This window comes from Lytechinus variegatus, chromosome 15 (assembly GCF_018143015.1).
Source record: "Lytechinus variegatus isolate NC3 chromosome 15, Lvar_3.0, whole genome shotgun sequence".
Taxonomy (NCBI): Eukaryota; Metazoa; Echinodermata; class Echinoidea; order Temnopleuroida; family Toxopneustidae; genus Lytechinus; species Lytechinus variegatus.
The window spans coordinates 4,067,637-4,088,713 of record NC_054754.1 but is presented as its reverse complement, the minus strand read 5'-3'; the positions used below and the strand labels follow the sequence as shown (position 1 = coordinate 4,088,713).

General features: G+C 38.0%; 2 protein-coding genes across 2 annotated transcripts; both read left to right on the top strand.

Moving 5' to 3' along the window:
- The first annotated feature begins 464 nt into the window (after positions 1 to 464).
- Positions 465 to 6,427, top strand: LOC121428847. The gene is made up of 5 exons (XM_041625714.1): positions 465 to 1,465; positions 2,120 to 2,410; positions 3,236 to 3,337; positions 4,202 to 4,432; positions 5,322 to 6,427. The coding sequence occupies exons 1-5, from the start codon at positions 559 to 561 to the stop codon at positions 5,693 to 5,695; spliced, it is 1,905 nt and encodes a 634-aa protein (XP_041481648.1). The 5' UTR covers positions 465 to 558; the 3' UTR covers positions 5,696 to 6,427.
- Positions 6,428 to 10,833: 4,406 nt separating this feature from the next.
- Positions 10,834 to 16,153, top strand: LOC121428360. The gene is made up of 5 exons (XM_041624940.1): positions 10,834 to 11,922; positions 12,335 to 12,607; positions 12,954 to 13,055; positions 13,609 to 13,836; positions 14,058 to 16,153. Exons 1-5 carry the CDS (start codon positions 11,031 to 11,033, stop codon positions 14,426 to 14,428), a joined length of 1,866 nt encoding a protein of 621 aa, XP_041480874.1. The 5' UTR covers positions 10,834 to 11,030; the 3' UTR covers positions 14,429 to 16,153.
- Positions 16,154 to 21,077: the final 4,924 nt, after the last annotated feature.

Here is a 21,077-nt window from a genome sequence, read left to right as displayed (position 1 = left end):
CAACTGCAAATGTAATTACACCCGTTTTAACACGTGGACAAGGTGCATGCCTATTTTGAAATTAATGATAGTGATGGATTCTTTTAAATCGCACACATCCGCCATGCATGACGCGCTAATGGCGCTATCTATAATCATAGAGATAAGGGCATAAATACAAAGTGTCTTACACTTTATTGATTAAATATAAACTATCAAACTTAATGACGCAGAGCTTAAAAACTCACTGGAGGATTCAACACAGATATAACTTAGTTTGATTAACTAATTTTTTTTTTAAATCAAATGGGTTCTAATCCCAATTGTGTCAAAATTACAAGCTGTCACTATAAACACAACTGCCAACAAGACGGAAAATGTGGGGGGGGGGGGTTAAGCCAGCTTACTTTCGTACATTGAATGGTAGATATAATTTCCTAGAGAAAAAGACCTGGTACCAACACAGAGAAAAACACTTCCGTGTTTGAAGTGGATTATAATGTTATTGGTCATGCTGGTTATTAGGCCACGCTTGCTGGTATCAAAGACCATTGGTGTAGAGTATTCGTTACTGCTAACATGGAAGAGGGACGAAAACTTACGGAGGAACAATATGAAATTTATGAAACCACCTGTCGCAGGATCGATAAATTTCTCCAGAAATTCACAGAGAATCGAAGCCTGAAGGATATTGATTTCAACGAAGGCGATAGCGTTTTAGAATTTATCGATCAACTGGACCAAAAGGACGTAAAATCGGCAATTATCAAGTACTTCGCATCTTGTAATGAAGTCTTTGGAATATTTACATTGGTTTGGGAGAGTCTCGTAAGTTCGAAAATCTCTAATCTTTTCAACTCCAGTAAGTTGGCAAACTTACTGCTTGGTATTGGGAATTTAACGGATTTTTCGTATGACTTTGGCTATGCTTTTGGGGAGAAGGGCCTCCTAACCTTGCTCCTTCGAGATATCAAGACAAAAAATCTTGGGGATAGGCAAACAAGCTTTGCGCTTACGTTTATTTATAACTGCTGTTGGAGGGTTCCAGAGAATAGGATCATCTGTCGAGAGTACGTCGACACCCTCCAGGTTTGTGCGCAATCTAAGGACCCTGAGATTCAGGCCGATGCTTTCCTGACACTTTCCTACATCGTTGACAAATCGGAGGTCCACAAGATATCCTTAAATGAGCCATGTCTGAAGTTCCTCCTTTTGGCTCTCAAGTCGGCCTTGGGATCGCCGGACGGTCGGTCTCCTGTCGGCTACTCGACATTCGAGCTGCTCCAGGGACTCAACCAGCTCACCATCAACGATTCTAACAAGCTACTTGTCGTAAAACTTGGAGGGATTGAGGTCCTGGAGAGAATCTTGGCGAGAGATGGATCGAGCAACGAAGAAAAGCATTGGGCTGCCCGAGGAGTATGGCAATTGGCTTTCAAAGAATCAAACAAAGTAAAAATACGGCACAGCAAAGCAATCATCAGTGGTGAGTATAAATAATAACATGACATGCATACTTTCCCCACAGTATATACAAATTGCAACGTGCATGTATGCACTGGCGGATCCAGGGGGGGGGGCGCAATGCGGGCCCATTGCTCTCCTTTTGAGAGGCACAATTAAAATTTGTAATGTAAAAATGCCTTTAAAACAGAAGTGTGTGCCCCCCCCTTCTTTGAAAGTGAAGACTTTTTTTCTTGTCAACTCTTTTCGTGGACGAAATTTCCTATTTTTGTGGTTGAAAACCTTTTTTTTCCTTGTCAATTTTTTCCTAGGGAAAATGTGCCCCCACCCCTTTTGGAAAATCCTGGATCCGCCCCTGCATGTATGCTTGCATCTCCGCGATTTGTTCTTCGCCCGTTGAGTATTAGGTTCTCTGAGCTTCAAAGAATCAAACAAATAAGTCAATTCTGCTGATAACATTATTTTATCTTCAGTCTCACCATACACACATGAGTAAAACTCTCATGACCTTTACTCTTTCGATTTTCCTTACGTTTTGTCGTAAGTCGTGAATTGAATTCAACTGAACTAGCTCGGAGACCCACAAAGACCACGATTATTTTCCACTTTGTAATAAATTAGATATACATGGATTAAAAAAACAACAATTCATTCCTTTTAACCTCAATATCAACAGCACTGAATAAGATTCGGGAAACAACTGATCATTTCCGCCTCAAGGAGGCGTGCGCAAGTGCACTCTTCGTCATCAATGACGTACTGGACATCGATGACGAATCCGAAGGTCACGCCTCTACTCGTGGAGAACACAGCCAAAGGTCGGTGAGGAGTGAGGAATCGGCGGGTCATGGCGAGGAAGGTCATGTTATGATCAGCTATCAGCATGCCAGTCAGGATCGTATGCTGCTGGTCAAGAGCTACCTTGAGGAACATGGGTATCACGTCTGGATGGATGTGGACAAAATGAGTAGGAATTTTATTATTACTTCCTCAATATCACCCACTCATATATATTTTAGTTCAGTTACCTTTCCCCAAAAAACAAATAAAATAATAGGCCTAAAAATAAAGAAATGTATAACAATGAATAAATACAAAGTAATAAGAAATCTTGAACAACTAGGAGTGTAGAGTTGACATCGCTTCCGTCTCAATTTCGCTTTATTTCCTTGAATATTTTATGAATTATGTAATTGATTCTTTCCATGTGGGGGTTTCTTGGTCTTGTGGTTAAGACTCTCTTCTTTCAATCTGAGTCACATCGGTTCGATTCCCAGCTATGGCGTGTGTTCTTTCAGCAGGAAATTTACCCACATTGTGCTGCTCTCAACCCAGGTGAGGTAAATGAATGCCGGCAGGGAGTGATTCCTCGAAAGCTATAAGCATCGGGAACTTTAGACTAGCTTAGCTGGGGTAATATACACAGCAAAAAGTGTGGTGTTAACCGGTGTACATATAGGACCACACCAGTTATTTTACACCGGTGTTCAATTGATGGTGTTAGTTTTACACCTATAGGTGTTATTACAACACCTGTGGTTGTTACATTTACACTCTTCGGTGTTATGTTCAATCTCTAGGGTGTTATTTTAACACCTCAGGGTGTGGTCCTCTATAAACACCAATTGGTGTCAGTTTTAACACCACATTTTTTACAGTGTAGGAGCGCCTTGAACACCTAACAAGAATACTTCCGCTATAAAAATCCTATATTATAGGGCCTATCATTTATTTTTCATACATTTAATAGGTCTTTTTTATTGTATACTTCTATCTTTCACTGCGTTTACAGAAGGTGATATACTGGATTCCATGGCCAAGGCGGTTCAGAGAGCTGAGGTCGTCCTTGTTTGCATGAGTCATAGATTTAAAGAGAGTCAGCACTGCCGCACAGGTAAATTTATCATTTTTACTGGCTATTACACGATTGCTTTATATGCACGATCATGTCATATACGGCAAAATAATGAAATTTCATGGACGAAATTAGACAATGGGGACTTGGATGCATGTCGAAGAAGGTAGTTAAGCGAATGTACAAAAGACATACTAATGATAACATTGATAATTAACTCATATCATCATTTGAAATATTTAAGAAACGTTAAAAAAATCCTTCCTAATGCTATGAAAAAGTCATGAAAACTTTACAAACAATTCCATTATACTTCTCCGTTTATCATATTTGGCAAACTCGTACAAGCTGGTTTTTGGAAAGGGGAGGGAGCAATTTGTCGAAAATTGTTTTCGCCGTCGAAAACGTTCGGCAATGAGGTAGGTAGAATCAATCGACATATAGTCCTGCTACTCGAGATTTTGACAGGCAAATATATAAGTGTTATCAATTACTAATATTGTCGACATTATCCTCATTGAGAATTCGACAAGCAAAAAGTTAGGCACTATCATTTCACCCAAACTGTCGACTTTTCCCAATTTGGGATTTTCACAATTTCAGGGGGGGGGGCTTCATGTGCCCATCGCGAACCCCTACTTATAACGGCCCTGCTTGTATTTGAATATCGCTCTTGCATAACCCGCTCCATTGCAAGAGTAGAGACTATTTCACAAGTGGAATTACTGCAATGACTTGAGGCACTACGTTCCCTGCCAATGGACATGCTAGAACTATTTTAAAAATTAACAAATATGCATAATATGTGGGATTTTCCGAGGGTGGTACTCTGGGGGAAACGGCCCACACCCTTATTTACAACGCAATGTTACTATAGCCTATTATTATGCTTGTACCTTACAGAAGCAACATATGCCTACACCCTAAATAAAGCCATCGTACCTCTGATGCTTCAAGACGGGTTCTCCCCAGAGGACTGGTTGGGAGCCCTGATGGGGATGAAGAGGTACTACCCGGTATTTTCAGACGATCTTATGAGGCAGTCACTTCCAGACTTGATCAAGGAACTAGGCGACAGAGGCAAACGAGAGAAAACAAATATTATGATCATGCCATCTCTGGTTGAAGTCACAGGTAGGGTTTATAGATTACGATCAATAAAAAAAACATCCTTTCCACGATATTTTTGTGCTCATTTCCCATTTGCCCCTCTTTCCTAGGCCTACTAGGTGATAAAGCTTTCTTATTTAACCTGCAGGGAATGAATAAACTATAATAATTAGCATTCAACATGCGTTCATTACGTGATTATTTGACGAGTCTTTGGCATGCCTCGTCAAGGTTGGCCAGAACAACCTTTGCATGGAAAATAAGAAAAGGTTAGTTGAATACCTATGTTATAATAACGTTTGGTATCTATCTTTCAAACAAGAGCAATAAGAGGCAAACCTCCCAATTACAGGTAACATAAATTCCACGGGTGATGTCTTTAACTGTATTATACGCTATCCTGAAAGGTGAATTCACCGTCAGGGTCTTCACAGAGGGTGCTGATGCAGATGCAAATTTGACAAGCAAAAAAAAAAAAGGGGGGGGGGGTTCACTACAAACAAAGAAGGTCATTTTGTTCCAGAGAAATTTGACAAGGAAAACAAAAATGGTTTTCAATCTAAACAAAATGTAGGTCATTTTGGTTACAATTCTCCATTTTGTCTTACCTACCAGAATTCCAGGGGGTGCTGCCTATGGAAAATAACATACGCAGCACCCCCGCTTCGCAGGGCCATCGCCGTCGAACATTTCTTTTACGCTACGAATCACTATCATCGAGGAGTACTTGAGGAAACCCAATGAAGCTCTAGCGTGATCCAGAGGTGAAATCATTCGAGAGGATATTCACTTTCGAGCTTTCGCCGAGTGTCCCCGGGCATGTATCCGATGAAACTGCCTGAACATGTTAAAAGTGTTTTATCTTGTCTTGAACCTTTCATCACCATTTGTTGTTCTTATCATTATCTGACAGGTTCGAGCCCTGTCATAGCCCATGGTCAACGGTCACAGGAAAAAAGAGCGGGAGACGACACAGACGGCAATGGAGGAATCAAAGACAACCCATTAGGCAACCAAGAACTGTTGCATTCAAGCTCATATGCCGAGTCTGATAATACATGTATAGCCACATGGAACGTAGAAGAAACCATGGAGTGGCTAAGATCACAAGGTGTCGATACGAATAATGACAGTTTCAAGAAGGTGGATGGCATTCGCCTGAGGCAGATCAAGAACCTGCTAAACCTGGCGCCAGAATTTTGCCTTAAATCCCTGAAGGAGGAAATGGGTCTTAGCTTTTGGGACGCCCTTTCGTTGGTAGATGCGTTGGAGAAACTCGGGGGGTAGGGGGAAGAAGGTAAAAACAGCCCCCCTTGACATTTTTTGACAATAAATCTGTAACGCGAAAAGATCGCGCTGCAATATTTAATGACATTTTCAGGTCTCGCGCAGCTTTCGAGACCAAATTTGCGACGCGAGTTTACGCGGTTGTGAAGTTACCTAACAATTTGTAAATACATATATTAAAAAAAATGCTCAATATTGTGATTTCATGTACAAATTCACAAATTCTATATGTAGAAAAAAAATTAATAGATCATTTTTATTCTACTGATTAAAACAATAGATTCATCTTATTTGACTGAATAGTGTTGCCCACGATTTCTATCGAAAAACCAATGAAAAACATAAAGAAAAAAAATTCATAAAAGATAAAAAAACGAATAAAATCACAAGAAAAACATTTGATATTGTCAGTTTACAATATACAATTGATGATAATCCGTAAAAGAGTGCATATAACAAAATCCAGCAGTTTGGGGGCTATGAAAGATTGATTTTATGCGTAAATTACCACAATTAATTCGTAAGACTAATAATTTTGGAACAATTGACAATTGAAGTGCGGTGATAACGTCATGAGTGACGTGCGTGACAATATTCGTCGCGATCTCTTCAAACAGTTAATCGGTTTATTTTCACTTGGTCCAATGCCAAGTCGTCCAATCGCCACCTCGTCTACTATCATTTGGTCTACCATTAATTCGTCCAATATCCTCATGGTCTAATTGCCATTTCGTCCACGTCCACTCACCATGTCGTCTAATAACCAGTTGGTCGAATACCCATTTAGTCCATAAACATTTGGTCTAATTAGCATAAGTGTTAATTGACAAAAATGAAGGAAAATAAAACGAATATCAGACTAAATGGTCATGAGACGAAATGATAATAGACGAACTGGTGATTAGAAAAATGGGGCCAAATGTTTGTTAGACGAAATGTTGATGGAGGGAGTGGCATTCGACTAAATAAAGGTAGAGCATGCAGTGGACAAGATGACAGTGGATGAATTGGCAATTTTACCCAGTCAATCTTGTATCAGTCTATAAAATTCTCATGATCTGTTTGATTGTTTGAAATCCGTTGCATAATTCACATTATTATTTTTTTTCTTCTTATTATTGAATTGAATTGAATTGTTTTTATTGAAAAACAAATTTCAAATAGGCAGCTCGCAGGCTGAAAATATTCAGTTTACAAGCAGAAAATCAACAGTGATAGTATAATTATACAATGGTGAGAGATAAATCTTAAATTAAATTAACATCGAGAAAATGCCAAATGCAATGGATAGATATAGCAATAAATTGATTTTCTGCTATTATGTTTGAAGTAAAAATACAGAAACAATAGGGCTAAATGAACAACAATGAACAAAAGCAGAAAATGAGTGGTGTAGTTGAAGCAAAGGTCAAGTGATGGAAATTTAAATAAAGTAGTTATACTTCTACATACCTCTACATGGAGAAACGGTGTAATTTATTTTCATTATAATTTCCCTTTTTGTGCTTAACGTAATATCCCATCTGCTTTGTCATGTTTTCCCTGTCTCATTCTTCCTATAATTTCCTGTGCACTTGTTAATACCTTTATCTTCTCTTCCTCTTCCTTTGTTCTCATCCTATACTTGTCTCTGTGTCTCACGTGATACTAAATAAGAGTGATTTATTAGGTGATTGATATATCGAATTTTATCTTTGACTTGTTATGTAAAGATATATTTTAATGGCACACATAAAATGCAAATACCATGTCTTCGGTCTATGCTGTCTTTTTTTCACTGCATTCTTCATTTCTTTTCTTCTGTAATTTCCTTTATTTTTCTCAACTAAGTTTATTTTATATCTCTTGCCTATACAGTGCGTATCAAAAAAAAGTTTACACTTTGAAAAAGCCCTGCGAATTAAAAATATACAACATGTGGGTAATTTTTTTTCCACATATAATCTTGGGTTTGGGTCTCATCTATCCCATGAAAGTAAAAGTTTTGACAGAATGTTACACTTGAGTGAGCATTGTCCATTTTTGTATAGCTTGCAGAAATCTGTTTGCGCAGAAATGCTCATTTTCACGCTGTGTCAATGGGAAAGGGCGAAATGAAACTTAAGGCCTGCGAAACATTTCTCATACATTTCCCTTGCACTTTTAGTCAATTAAAATAAAACGGATACATTCAAGCATTTTTTAAACAATTTGCCACCCAAATTGAAATTTCAACACTTTTCAAACACAACACTTACCCGTTTTGTGCCACCTGGATCTGAGGACATAAGTGAATCTGAACAAAAGTTTATATCTGACATCTCTAGCATTTTTTTCAATAAGTTTAATTTAACGTGGGTTTACATTTCCTTTTTATTAAATACTTGTTTCCCCACACTTTCCCATGCTTGGCAATCATTACTAGTAACCAAATGAAAATCAAGCCTAAGTCATTTTATGTAAATCACAGATCAGTGTAAAGCAAATATCGTTACGATGGCCTCGGTGTGTGTGGGATTGGGGTGGGGCGCAAAACACTCCTCGAAGTGGTTTGGGCAAGGAAACAAGTTATAAAAGGTAGAATATATCTTCAAATCAATTTTGGTAGCTAAATTCCACGTGTTCTTCATCATTAAGGTCTACTTTTATTCGCATAACTATTTCAAAGTTCATTTGCAGCGCAAATAATTTTTCACTAAGTTTTCAAAAGTAAGTGGTGCTCACTCAAGCAGAATTTTTTTCGACAGTTATATCGTTATTTGCTTCAATGGAATTGTAACAATGTTAAAATGTGAAAAAAATCTTACAAATGTATAATTTTACAGGATTCTTTCTATAAACTTGTTTTGATACGCACTGTATACCCTCACCAATGAGCTTTAGTACTGCTGTCTCGATTGTCTTCCCTTTCACATTCTTTCCCTCTCCCCTCTGTCATGTCTTTCTCTCTACTACATTCCCAATTCCTGCCCTTTCTTTCTCTCTCCCCCTCTCTCTCTCACTTTCCAACTTCTCAATTTAAATCAAATGTCTACAAGGTCCTCATCGGATTATGAGTATGCCTCCATTTTTGAATTATATCGTACGTTTGTTCACCGATCGTGATTCGATTTATACAAACATAAATCAACCTTATTGATGTATGCCTTAATTTGGACTGGCTATGTTTGTTTTATTTGACTAAATAGCTGCACATTATTTTTTTTTCTTTTTTGAAGGGTGGGGGGTGGCTTTTCTTAACCAGGGGACAAATCCACTAGATGCAGGGGGGATTCCTCTAACTCAAACATGATTTTTTTTATGCAAGGCTTTAACACATCTTACACGCTGATTCTTGGAGTGCCCATCTCAAATCTTGGATATAGATTGTTAATATGAATAAACTAGAAGGCTTGCGTCTCCCATCGTTCAGCAGAAGAGAAGACTCTCCGACAATATTGACAGTGCGCGGACCCTGATCCAATTTATAAAAACCATGACTTAAACTCGAACTAAAGTATAGACCTATTATCCATCCTGGGTTACACGGGCCTAATTACAACTGACAGGCAAAATATATTCATTCTGTTTGTTTCTGTTTCTGTTTGTGGTAACTCCCGTAGGAACTCGGCAGAACAGCGTTTTGCTGGTAAACGCCAAGCTGGTATATAACCAATTACCTATGAAACATTTTACGTCTAGGTTAATCAGTCATTGTGGCTGACGTTATAGACGACAGATATCACTCTCGGGCCTTTTTATCAAAGTGGAGACAATGGCAGAGTTGGGATTCGAACTCACAACCTTACGATTATGAGTCCAATGCTCTAACCACTGGACCAAACGATCAGTCGTTCGAGCCAACACATAGCTCAATCTTTAAATTTGATATTGCCGATTGACAAACATGAATGAATATCGTTGACAATCTAACACTGATTCTAGGGATGGTACTTACAGAACTTCATGTTTCCAAATTTGAAAGATATATCACTACTTTGGAACTTACTAGCGGAAGAATTAAAGGGCCATTTTGAAATAGTGATGAATTTGATCCCGTAAGGTGTAGTCTTCATAAATGCTGATTTATTTTCAAAATGAGCTGGTCGAGGTACCCTTTTCTTATCAGATATATGCAATGTCAGACATTTATCCTATCCACTGGTAGTAAACATTCGGTTACATTTCGTAATTCCGAAGGATCGCAATTCCGAAGGTTCGTAATTCCGAAACACGTTACTTGCCTATACCTCGATGTGCGTTAATCCGAAAACACAAAAGGGTTCCTTAATCCGAACATTATTCCGAAGCTTCGATAACTGAATCCGAAAACGAAATAAGGTTCGATGTTCCGAAGGTTCGTTAATCCGAAAACGAAATAAGGTTCGTTGTTCCGAATGTTCGTTAATCCGAAAACGAAATAAGGTTCGTTGTTCCAAAGTTCGTTAGTCCGAAAACGAAGTAAGGTTCGTTTATCATTTCATTTTCGGATTAACGAACCTTCGGAATTACGAACCTCATTTCGTTTTCGGACTAACGAACCTTCGGAATTACGAACCTTATTTCGTTTTCGGATTAACAAACCTTCGGAATTACGAACCTTTGGAAATACGAACCTTCAGAATAACCGAACCTTCGGAATAACGAAGCTTCGGAATTACGAATGAATGCGTAAACATTCAACCCTCGCATTTCCTTCTTATTGTTATGAATTCTTTTCAAGTGCCACTTTAACATACGAGTCTATGGGAAATGAATTAGGCCTATGATACTCCTAAGATCTCGATCACATAATTTGCTCTACGGTGGCCGTACGGCGAGTCGAAGATTAACAGCCGTTTTATTCATTTTTATTCAAACCACCTATATGCAGCTAATACAAAAAAAATGTTAAAAACGGCTGTTTTCGACTAGCCGTACGGCCGCCATAGATCAAAATTAATGTTATCGAGGGAATGGCAGTAAGATGAAGCTCTAATAATTCTCTTTTGACCTACTAAAGCAATTATGTTTTCATAAAACTCACATTAACGGATATCTTTGTTATTTTTGTGTCTATGGGATCACATAAAAATAAATTCGAATGATAGAAAAAAACTAAATTGGAATTCAAACAGCAAAAGAACGATGAAAAAAAGTAAATAGGAGATATTTTAAAAAGTGGGAAAGAATGAATGAATTACATGTAGATGGGAGATTGTTTACTCCTTTGAAAAAACACATTTATCGTTTAGAGACAATGGATTGTGCCTTATCAAATCAGTTCAATGTCCAATGTACATTTTGCAGTAATATAATTATGATTTACCATACCTGTAGGCCTACACGCATATCATTATTGATTATAAGTAATAGTTGAATTAATATAGGCGCCATCATGGCCGAAACACAATCCCTAAAAACATTTACGAAAGATCAAAATGAAATATTTGAAGCTTACTGTCAAAGGATTGATCAATTTCTTCTGAAATTCAAGAAGAGTCGAAGTCTGTCAGATCTATTCATCGACGATGACATTTTCGAAATGGTCGACCAACTGGTAACCGGAGATGTGAAATCGGCCATTATTGCATATTTGTCTTCATGTCATGAGGTCTTTGATATATTCTTGATGGTTTGGAAAAACCTTACTGAACTAAATGCTTCCACCATTTTAAAGTTGACGATCTATATATGTAACCTTACAAATTATTCGGAAGAGTTCTCATTTGCAATTGGCGAAAAAGGGCTTCTTCCTTTGCTCTTTATTCATCTACAAAAAAAAGATCTCGGCGAATATCAAATTGGAGGTTTACTTACTATTATTTATAACTGTTGCTGGAAAGCTCCAGAGAACAGAGTTATCTGTCGAGAGTTCATCGATATCCTCCAGATTTTCGTGCAGTCAGAGAATACGAGCATCCAGGCAGATGCATTTCTGGCGCTATCCTACATCGTCGACAAATCAGAAGTTCATAAGATTTCCTTGAATGAACCATGTCTGAACTTCATCCTGCTAGCTCTCGAGTCGGCCATGAGCGCACAAGACTGGGAAGATGCGTTCGGGTATTCGACCCTCGAGCTTCTTCAAGGCCTCAACCAGCTTGCCATAAACGACAGCAACAAGCTTCTCATCGTAAATCTTGGTGGGAAAGAAATCCTTGAGAGAATCTTAACTGGCAAAGGATCGAGCGATGAGGAAAAGCTTTGGGCCGCTCGAGGAGTATGGCAAATGGCATTCAAAGAAGAGAACAAAGTCAAAATACGGAAATCAACAACAACCATCGAAGGTAGGTCGATATGAAATACGGTTTGATCAACAGTTATTCCACATTTATGATTTACGGAACGTTTGCACCCTTAGCCTTGACCTTACGTTGATCCAAAATTGAACACTCCTAACTTAGAAGAAAAGGTTTTTACTTGAAAAAGTATCTAGCTATCATCTTCGCAATATACACAATAATCTTTTGCTGGGCAAGCTTCTAGGAATTTGTTCACTTTTTCTCTTTAAATGTGTAACAAACTGTGCTCGAACAAAAGTTTGTTTTGGGGCAGTAAGGCACTATTTTTTTCTAATGTAACTAAACATTGTGTGAGGACTACAATTTGTGACAGATGATATTAATCATACAAATGAACAATCATATTTATTTTGATTTCTTCATACATAGCATAATAAATTTTCTTTCGTATTAACAGCACTGAAGAGAATTGAAGAAACCACTGATCATTGCGATGTCAAGGAAGCATGCGCAGGTGCACTTTTCGTTATCAACGAAGTGTCGGACATCGATGGTGAATTCAAAGCTCCGACCCATACTCGTAAGGATCAGAGGGAGGTTTCGCCAGGCAAGGAGACGGACGGGCATGTTATGATTAGCTACCAGCATAAGAGTAGGGATCGTATGCTGAAAGTCAAGAGCTACCTTGAGGGTCTTGGATACGACGTCTGGATGGATGTGGACAGAATGGGTAGAAATTCTTGATTTTTATTGAATATGGCCTCATTTATTTCCCACATTTTTTCTTTCCATCATCAGGACTGTATATACTATATTTCTTTGTCGATGTATTTTTTTCTTCAATTTTTATCTCTACATTCTGAAGGAAGATGATAGCAGGAAATTGGAAAGGATGAGTCACGTGGCATCACTGGCGAAGAAGATTATTCATAGAAGATATAGATTCTTTCTTCGAATTTCCCTATGAGCAAGTCGAAATGTCGCAATTAACTTCTCTTTGCATTTTCAATAGTTTATATAATTTTCGCGGTCTCTTTATCGGTCTAGCACATGACTATTTCTGTTTCTGTTTACAGAAGGTGACATATTGGATTCCATGGCCAAAGCGGTTCAGAGAGCTGCGGTCGTCTTGGTTTGCATGACCCGTAAATTCAAGGAGAGTCAGCACTGTCGCACAGGTTGGCCAAAAAGATTCTTTTCACATTACGGGGCTCTCAATGTTAGTGTATCTAAGTAACATCCCGATGGGTTTTCGTATTTAAAAAGGTGCGGTACACACTAAGAAATAAAAGTTCAAAATTGAACCCAGAAAGGTTGATGCAAAATCAGCACCCTATGGGTTCAAAAATTGAATCCTGCGGTTGGGGCTCATTTTTGCATCCTGCGGGTTCAAAACTGCACCCCTTGGGGTTCAATTTAAGATTTAGGGGTGCAGTTTTAAAACAGAACCCGCAGGGTGCAAAAATGAACCCCAACCGCAGGGTTCAATTTTTGAACCCCAAATCAGGGCTTCAATTTTTCGTGCATATGCGAATTACAATTACCCCTGTGACGGGTTCGGAGCAGAGAAGCCTTAACGGTCCTGCCTCTTCCTTAGCGGAATGAAGACCATATTCTTAAAACAAATGTATTAAAAAGGCTTGCAGGAGGACGCCACTGCGAGTAGTTCGAGGATTAGTATCACAATATTCATTTTTTTGTTTCCTTTGATTTGCATCCTCTATTTTCCAGAAGCCACCTACGCCTACACCCTAAATAAGGACATCATTCCACTGATGCTTCAAGATCAGTTCGCCCCAGAGGACTGGCTTGGTGCCCTCGTTGGAATGAAGAAGTATTACTCTTTATTTTCAGACGATCTAATGAAAGAAGCCCTTCCCGACTTGGTCCGAGATCTAGGAAACAGGGGAAAATGTGGGAAATTAGATCGGGTCGCACCGTCTCTTGATGGACTCACAGGTAGGCCTAATTTATGGAGGAGCTGACTTTTTGCATCGTATCCTCTTTGTATTTTGTTCCGTTCAGTTTCTATAAAAATGCCCCAATTAGAAGTCTTATCGAATAAAGAATATATACGATCATTGTTATTTCGTATTAATCCAGAGACAATGTTTACGATTTTCATAATCGCCTCTTCCCCTTATGTGTTATTTTGCTGTGCTCTCACTTTTACTCGATAGAATCGAGCCTTGTAACAGTCCACGGTCTGCGGCAAACTGATGAAAAAGCAGGAGACGACGTAGATTGCGGTGGACTCACAGACAGCACAGTAGGCAACGAAAAGCTGTTGCATTCGAGCTCATATACCAAGTCTGCACATACATGTATAGCCACATGGAACGTAGAAGAAACCACGGAGTGGCTAAGATCACAAGGTGTCGATACGAATAATGACAGTTTCAAAAAAGTGGATGGCACTCGCCTGAGGCAGATCAAGAACCTGCTAAACCTGGCGCCAGAATTTTGCCTAAAATCTCTGAAGGAGGAATTGGGTCTTAGCTTGTGGGACGTCCTCTCGTTAGTAGAAGCGTTGGAGAATCTAGAGTTTTGAAAATGTCTGTAAAGCGTCAAATTGGTAATAGTTTAATGTCTATATGCTTTAACCATAAACGGCCGGAGGCCGTAACGGCCGCGGAATTCCAACGCTGTTCTGCATACTGCGGCAATCGCAGAGTGAACTCTCGATCTTGATCAACAGAATATAATAGATCGATCTGCAATTATTTTACCAATTATTAAGTTTTTAACTTCCCGTGCTCCAAACCGGCAATTGTGTTACTATAGTTCTATATACGGACTAGACCTATTTAACTAAGGGGACCAAGCTCATTGGTCTAATGTAAGTAAACGCAAAGTTTGGAATTAACCATTTCTAGTTAACCAATGCATTAGTCCGCAGCAGCAGCAGGCATTAGACGCGTCCAGATTGGAGATAGCACTTTTCCCTGTAATCAATGGTAATTTGATAAATGTTTAATAATTGGATCTAGATATAAATCTTAGCACAAGGCTAGTATAAGGGTGCCGGCAATTTGAAGGTGCTGATTCATTCATGCCAACGCGAAGGACCACAATTTCAAGTCCATGCGCATGCGTACTCTTATTCCGAAGATACAAGTCATGAATATTCACATTGGCTTCCGGAACTGTGATGGGAAAAATAACTTCGCGTCCCGGCCCCCGAAACATTTTCACCAGGCAAAACTTTTTAACCGCGCCGTCTGCTGACCTTTTAGTTTTAGTCTACGTGTGTACCGTTCTTGTCACTTTCACTTTATCATATGGCCCTTGAATGTCAGTATTTACTCTACAATGAATAGTTTAAAATGTTGATATTGATCTGATTTGACATAAATTTCACTTGTGGAATTTCTTTAGAGGTTCTACGAGGTATCGGATAGAGCGCCCCCTGCTCACGTTTGAGAGACATAGGGAATACATTTTTTTTGTACTCAATCTGAGACGCCCTCGAAATACACCTCGAGCGGCCATAACGTGCTATACAGGGCAGAAGAGGTGGTCTTGCACGATTTCCTAGGAATTTTTCTTTCCACTCTTTCCTTAACTTTTTAACTGATATAGATTCAACAAAGAACATATTCTGTTTTGGACAAAAAGGAAAGCAAATTATCATGGCAACAATTGTCAAAACTGACTAGTTTGCCTATTCAAAATAACAACAACAACAACCCAGGTAATTATAGACCCATTTCAGTTCTGCCAATTCTTAGCAAAGTTTTTGAGAAATTGGTAAATAATCGATTGATGAAATATTTGAACAAGAATGACTTGCTATTCAAACATCAATATGGTTTTAGAGAGGACACAGCACAAAATTATCTTTAATCAATCTGGCCAACCATCTGATAAATTCTCAAGATAAGGGCCAAGTAACGGTTGGCGTTTTTTTAAATCGATTTTGCCAAGGCTTTTGATACAATCGACCATGAAATACTTCTGTATAAATTAAAGAATTATGGTATACAAGGCATTCAACTTGACTGGTTTCGTGACTGTCAATGCAGTCGCCAGCAGTATGTTCAACACAACGGCTCATCATCTTCCCTCTCATCAGTGTTTGTGGGGTGCTTCATGGATCCGTGTTAGGTCCAACATAATTTTTATATATATTAACGATTTACCAAAATTCATCAGATTGATTTAACTTCAGGTTATTTGCAGATGATTCCAATATTTTTCACTCGTTCCTATCCAAACATAAACAAAATAATTTATCAGAAGTATCTGAGAATTAGTCAATAGTGTGATGCTAAAAAATCACTCTTAATATAAAAAAAAATTATTATTTGATGATAAAGCCTAGAAGGAAAAAGGGTAGCGTTGAAGGACTGGTGAGGTGAAGATTAAAGGTAATAAAGTTGACTGAATTGCAAATTTCATTATTTGTTGGAATACTTATTGATGAGTATTAAAGTTGGAGTGCACAGATTAATCATGTAATTGATATACTTCGCAAAAAGGTAGGGATTTGATATCGTTAAGACACTTTATTCCTCAACGAATACTTTTGTTGTTATATCACTCACTTATTCAATCAATTATCTCTTACGGGCTTGAAGTTTGGGCAGGGCGCCTAAAACGAAAATATATAAGATTTACATTATACACAAAATTGCACTGAGAGCTATTACATTCAGTTCGAGAATGATACGGTTATCACCTTTACTTCACTCGTTGCTTGTTTTGGACAAATTCAATTTGTACAGCAATCTGTATCAGCTCTTCTCTTGCCAAGGGTGAGGACAGAATTTGGCAAAACTTCAATTCCATTAATGGGTTCACAAATCTGGAATAGCCTTCCTGATGAAGCTAAAACGGCTTAAATCTGTAAATTCCTTCATACAGGAACATTCATGAGCTCCTCAATCATTTGGAAACGTATATATGTTTTAATTCATTTGTATTCAATCCTCAGGGGCGGATCTAGATTTCGCAAATGGGGGGGGGGCGAAAAATACTTTGATCAACATTTTTCTCGATTGGCCGCTACAATCTGGCTCTTTTTTGTTGGTTTTTCACGGGGTAGTCCTAACTAAAGACTGAAGTTTTAAGTATATGTTAGTTTTTATTGCTATAAACAATATAAGGTATATCATGTGGCCTTAATATATAAAGCAAGCGCGAAGCGCGAGCCGAAATTTTATCATATAGTAACGTGAAAAGTGTCTCAATTAGGACTGTTTTTAGTGATTAATGAAGAGGATACAAGTATCACCAATTAAATAATGAGAGTGCGAAGCGCGAGTTCAAAATTTCTGATATTCCGACCTGAAAAAAAATGAACAGCCTAAGCGCGTTTTTATTTAAATAAACAAGCTGTGTGTCTCAAACAATTAAATGCGAGCGCGAAGGATGAGCTTAATTTTTTGATATACTGACATGATAAAGGAGCAAATTTTGGTAAGAATTTCCAAAGAGCATATGTTTCTCACAAATCAAACAATGCGAGCGCGCAGCGCGAGCTGAACATTTTGATACACATTTACAATTTGTGAAAATCAAACAAAATAATGAATGCTTGATGTACGAGCTAAAATATTGTGTGCAAATTGATATCAATTGAACTGGATATATTGGTTATATATTAATGTTATTTAACCCTCTTGAATGGGATTCATCACACAGGCAATGCGAGCGCGAAGCGCGAGCGAAATTTTTTTATATAAAGTCTATTTCCAATTCTTCCCCTCACCTTTTTTTTGTTTCCGTTCGGGGTCGGGCCGGTCGTTACGAGGCTGTAAATTACACATCATGGGTAAAATACCTCTTTCTTACTCTTCTTTCTGTTTTTCGTAGTTTCTATCAAGGTAAAGAGTACACTTTTTTCTGCAGGTTGTCAAAAAATAGGGGGGGGGGGGCGGCTCGGCCCCCTCCTGGATCCGCGCCTGATCCTTGCTTAAACCCTATTGTGCTAGACCTATTCATTTGCTTTATACGCTAGATCTGTTATTTGCCGAAGAGCATGATTTGTAAAGTTACTATTTAAACGTTCTTTCATGCTATCAATTATGATTATGCATAATGTACGATAGGGGGCCCACCGTGACGTCCCACTGGCAGTAGGCCTACTTGCTATTTCTGTGAAGTTCTTTTACCAATGAAGTATATTTGACGATTTACCCTGTATCAATGTATTTTGACATTATTTTGTAATAAATTCAGCTCAGTTCAGTCTTGAAAGTAAGATCAGTGTTAAATACCCGGTGGTTATAAGATGTGTATGGGATTAATCAAAGTATGCTAAGAGCAATAAAAAAAAGTATTATTGTAACGATGGTGGTACTATATTAGTATTATGGTACTCTTCTGGAAAGTACCACGATCATTTTAGAAAAAAGTGCAATTCCATATTTCATTGATTTACTAAATTCTGAATAAATTTTTACTTTCATAGCCTCGAAATCATCTCATATTTTTGCCATTGTTTTAGTCTCTATTTCAATTCAATTACTATTTTAATTATAATTGTCTAATATTCATCACTTTTTTATATTGTATTTACATAGTATTCCCGTTCTATTTCATTATATTTAATGAATTTTTACGTCCTTTTACTTTTTAAAAACTATTTATTACCTATGTTCATCACAAATCCTTACATAAACCTGTTTAAATTTTAAAATTGCTTACCCATGTATGACTTGTGAACATTTTATTATAAACATGCTCAAGTTTCAGCATTTTGGCTGTGTAACATCAATTGTTTTTTATACAAAATAAACCATGATTGAATTGATAGAATTGAACTGTGATCATGGTGATAGTACTGTGAAAGTACCATGGAAATGAAATGTAGGTACACTCATTATCATTAGCGTACCTTAAGGAGGGGAGGGCAGGGGGTCAGACTACCCCCTCTGACGAGTCACAACTCATGCAGGAAACGTATCACTGCCCCCCCCCCCTTCGAGAAGGGAAATTAATAATTTGTAATGTAAAAATACAATGAAAACAGACATGTTCCCCCTCTTTAGAACCCGAAGATCTTTTTTTTGCTTGTCAAATTTTTATCTGGTAAGAAATCCTTGATTTTTGATTGAAGACCTTTTTAAAGAATTTTTTTGCTTGTCATTTTTTTGCTGGTAAAAATCCCTTGATTTTCAATTGAAGACCCTTTCCCTTTTTTGCTTCTCAAATTGTTCGCAGGCGAAATATCCTACAAAAATGAAATGTTTCTTTTGCAAGCGTACGCTCGTGTGTTAAACGCTTTCCTTGAAATGTCCAGTGACTAAATTGCAGACCTCTATAATGTATTTATATTTCTTCATTTGATTTGGATTTTTGTTAATGCGTTGGGAGGTTTACATCTTTAATTGCATTTTCTGGGAACCAAATATATTATGTTTACAAGCTACGCTGTTGATACGTTCCTCTTATTTCACGTCATTAATTTTGCTTTGTAAAGCAGTGAATGTTATTTCTTTCAAAATATGTTCTTATTTGCACACTATGTATGTTTTTTGTGGAATGTGCAAAAATAATCTAAATAAAATGAAATAAAATCAAGTCAAATAACCAAGATTCTACTCTAGATTGAAATACAAGAACTATGCATGCCGATGTCATATAGCGAGCTTTCGCTCAGCGATGCAGAATGAATCTTACAACGCAGCAAAAGCATTGAAAATGTAAGTCAAATCAGAGTGAAATCTTTGTCGATTGTCGGTGAAAAAATATGTCATTTGTACAGAGTTACGGAGTAGATTCCCAAGGATCAAGAAAGCGTTTGCATAGCGTAGTTATTGCCAAACCCCCTACTTTCTCCAAAAGCGTGGGCTTAATCGTGCATTTGCATAGACATGATAGATATCTCTTTCAGAGTCATGCAGAATTATAGACACCAAGTTCCAGGGCCCCTACATGCTCTATGACGCTATCGTTTGAAATTCAAACCATGGTTTATGAAAGATATCGACCAATTTATTTCTCAATATTCTTAAATCTTGTTAGCATGTGGGAATACCTCCAGAGACATGTGCAATAGTACGGAAGATATAGCCGTCTGCCAGGTTGTCAGAATTCTTTCCTTCTTTCCTTGCAACATCCTAGATCCGTTAAAATATTGAAAGCTGGCGCTATCGCGTTCGGTATCTGGTCGTTAGCCATGTTAGCTATGACACCGCGAGAGTTCCCCACGGTAGACAACTGCACTCTCATCTGGCGACTGAATTAAGTAGCATCTTCTGAGGAACGTTTCATATAGTTTTAATTCTTTTTTAATCTGACAGTTGTCCTATAGTGACGATGCTACTCAGCCTATCAAACCAATGACAGTTATCTTATCTGACAATTTGTCTGATGAAAAATGATGACGATGAAACACTTCCCATGGATTTTTACCCCGCCCTGCTGGAATGTACAGTGTCAAACAATGCGTTTACACTGTGTTCTCATTAGATGTTATTCACACTGTTTAAATGCTCAAATTTAGCAGTGTGAAAATATTTTCACACTGCGGACACCTCGACAGTGTGACTCAGTGTTCACAGCGTGATCACATGGTCGACAACACACTTAAAATGATGGACAACATACTGTCCACTGTGTTGGGCAATGTATATTGGTAAAAATATATATTCTGGACAATTATTATCCAATTGAGCAGATTTATTACCCAATTATTAGTTTTTATTATCCAATTTGGGTAGATATTAACCACGAGTTGTGGACAGTATGTTGCGAAGGGTTGGTTAAAAGTTGGGGTTTTTTTTACCAAACTATTTTAAGAGTGTATGTAACGTTGTGATTCACACTGTTGAAATGCTCAAATTTAACAGTGTGAAGGGGATTTCACATTGCGCTCCACACTGTGAACAGACTGTGGGACACTTTGATCTTTCCAGACGGGCTGTACCTGGCTGTGATGTCTAAAATTATATGGAAATAGCTACAAAGGTGACGTCATTTTACAAATACTATACCATTCGGTCTTAAAAAAAACAAACAAACTTTGGTAAGTGGTGGTGTTAGTCTGCGGAAATCAGGGACCCTCCACCCCCCCTCGACTACGGCTCTGATTCACTGGTTTGCATGTCACTCAAGGATAGCGAATGCCAATATTTACTTACTTCAAGACCTTTTATATTGGCGTATTTAGTCTAGCCAACTTTATTTGCTGAACCCTGTTTCCGGAATTATTACCAAAATAAAATTTTCTTTAAGTGTATGCTTACAAGGGA

Coding starts and splice junctions, on each gene's coding strand:
- LOC121428847 (XM_041625714.1), top strand. CDS start 559: ATGGAAGAGGGACGAAAACTTACGGAGGAACAATATGAAATTTATGAA. Junction 2,411..3,235: donor GATGGATGTGGACAAAATGA/GTAGGAATTTTA, acceptor CTGCGTTTACAG/AAGGTGATATACTGGATTCC. Junction 4,433..5,321: donor ATCTCTGGTTGAAGTCACAG/GTAGGGTTTATA, acceptor ATTATCTGACAG/GTTCGAGCCCTGTCATAGCC.
- LOC121428360 (XM_041624940.1), top strand. CDS start 11,031: ATGGCCGAAACACAATCCCTAAAAACATTTACGAAAGATCAAAATGAA. Junction 11,923..12,334: donor ATCAACAACAACCATCGAAG/GTAGGTCGATAT, acceptor TCGTATTAACAG/CACTGAAGAGAATTGAAGAA. Junction 12,608..12,953: donor GATGGATGTGGACAGAATGG/GTAGAAATTCTT, acceptor TTCTGTTTACAG/AAGGTGACATATTGGATTCC.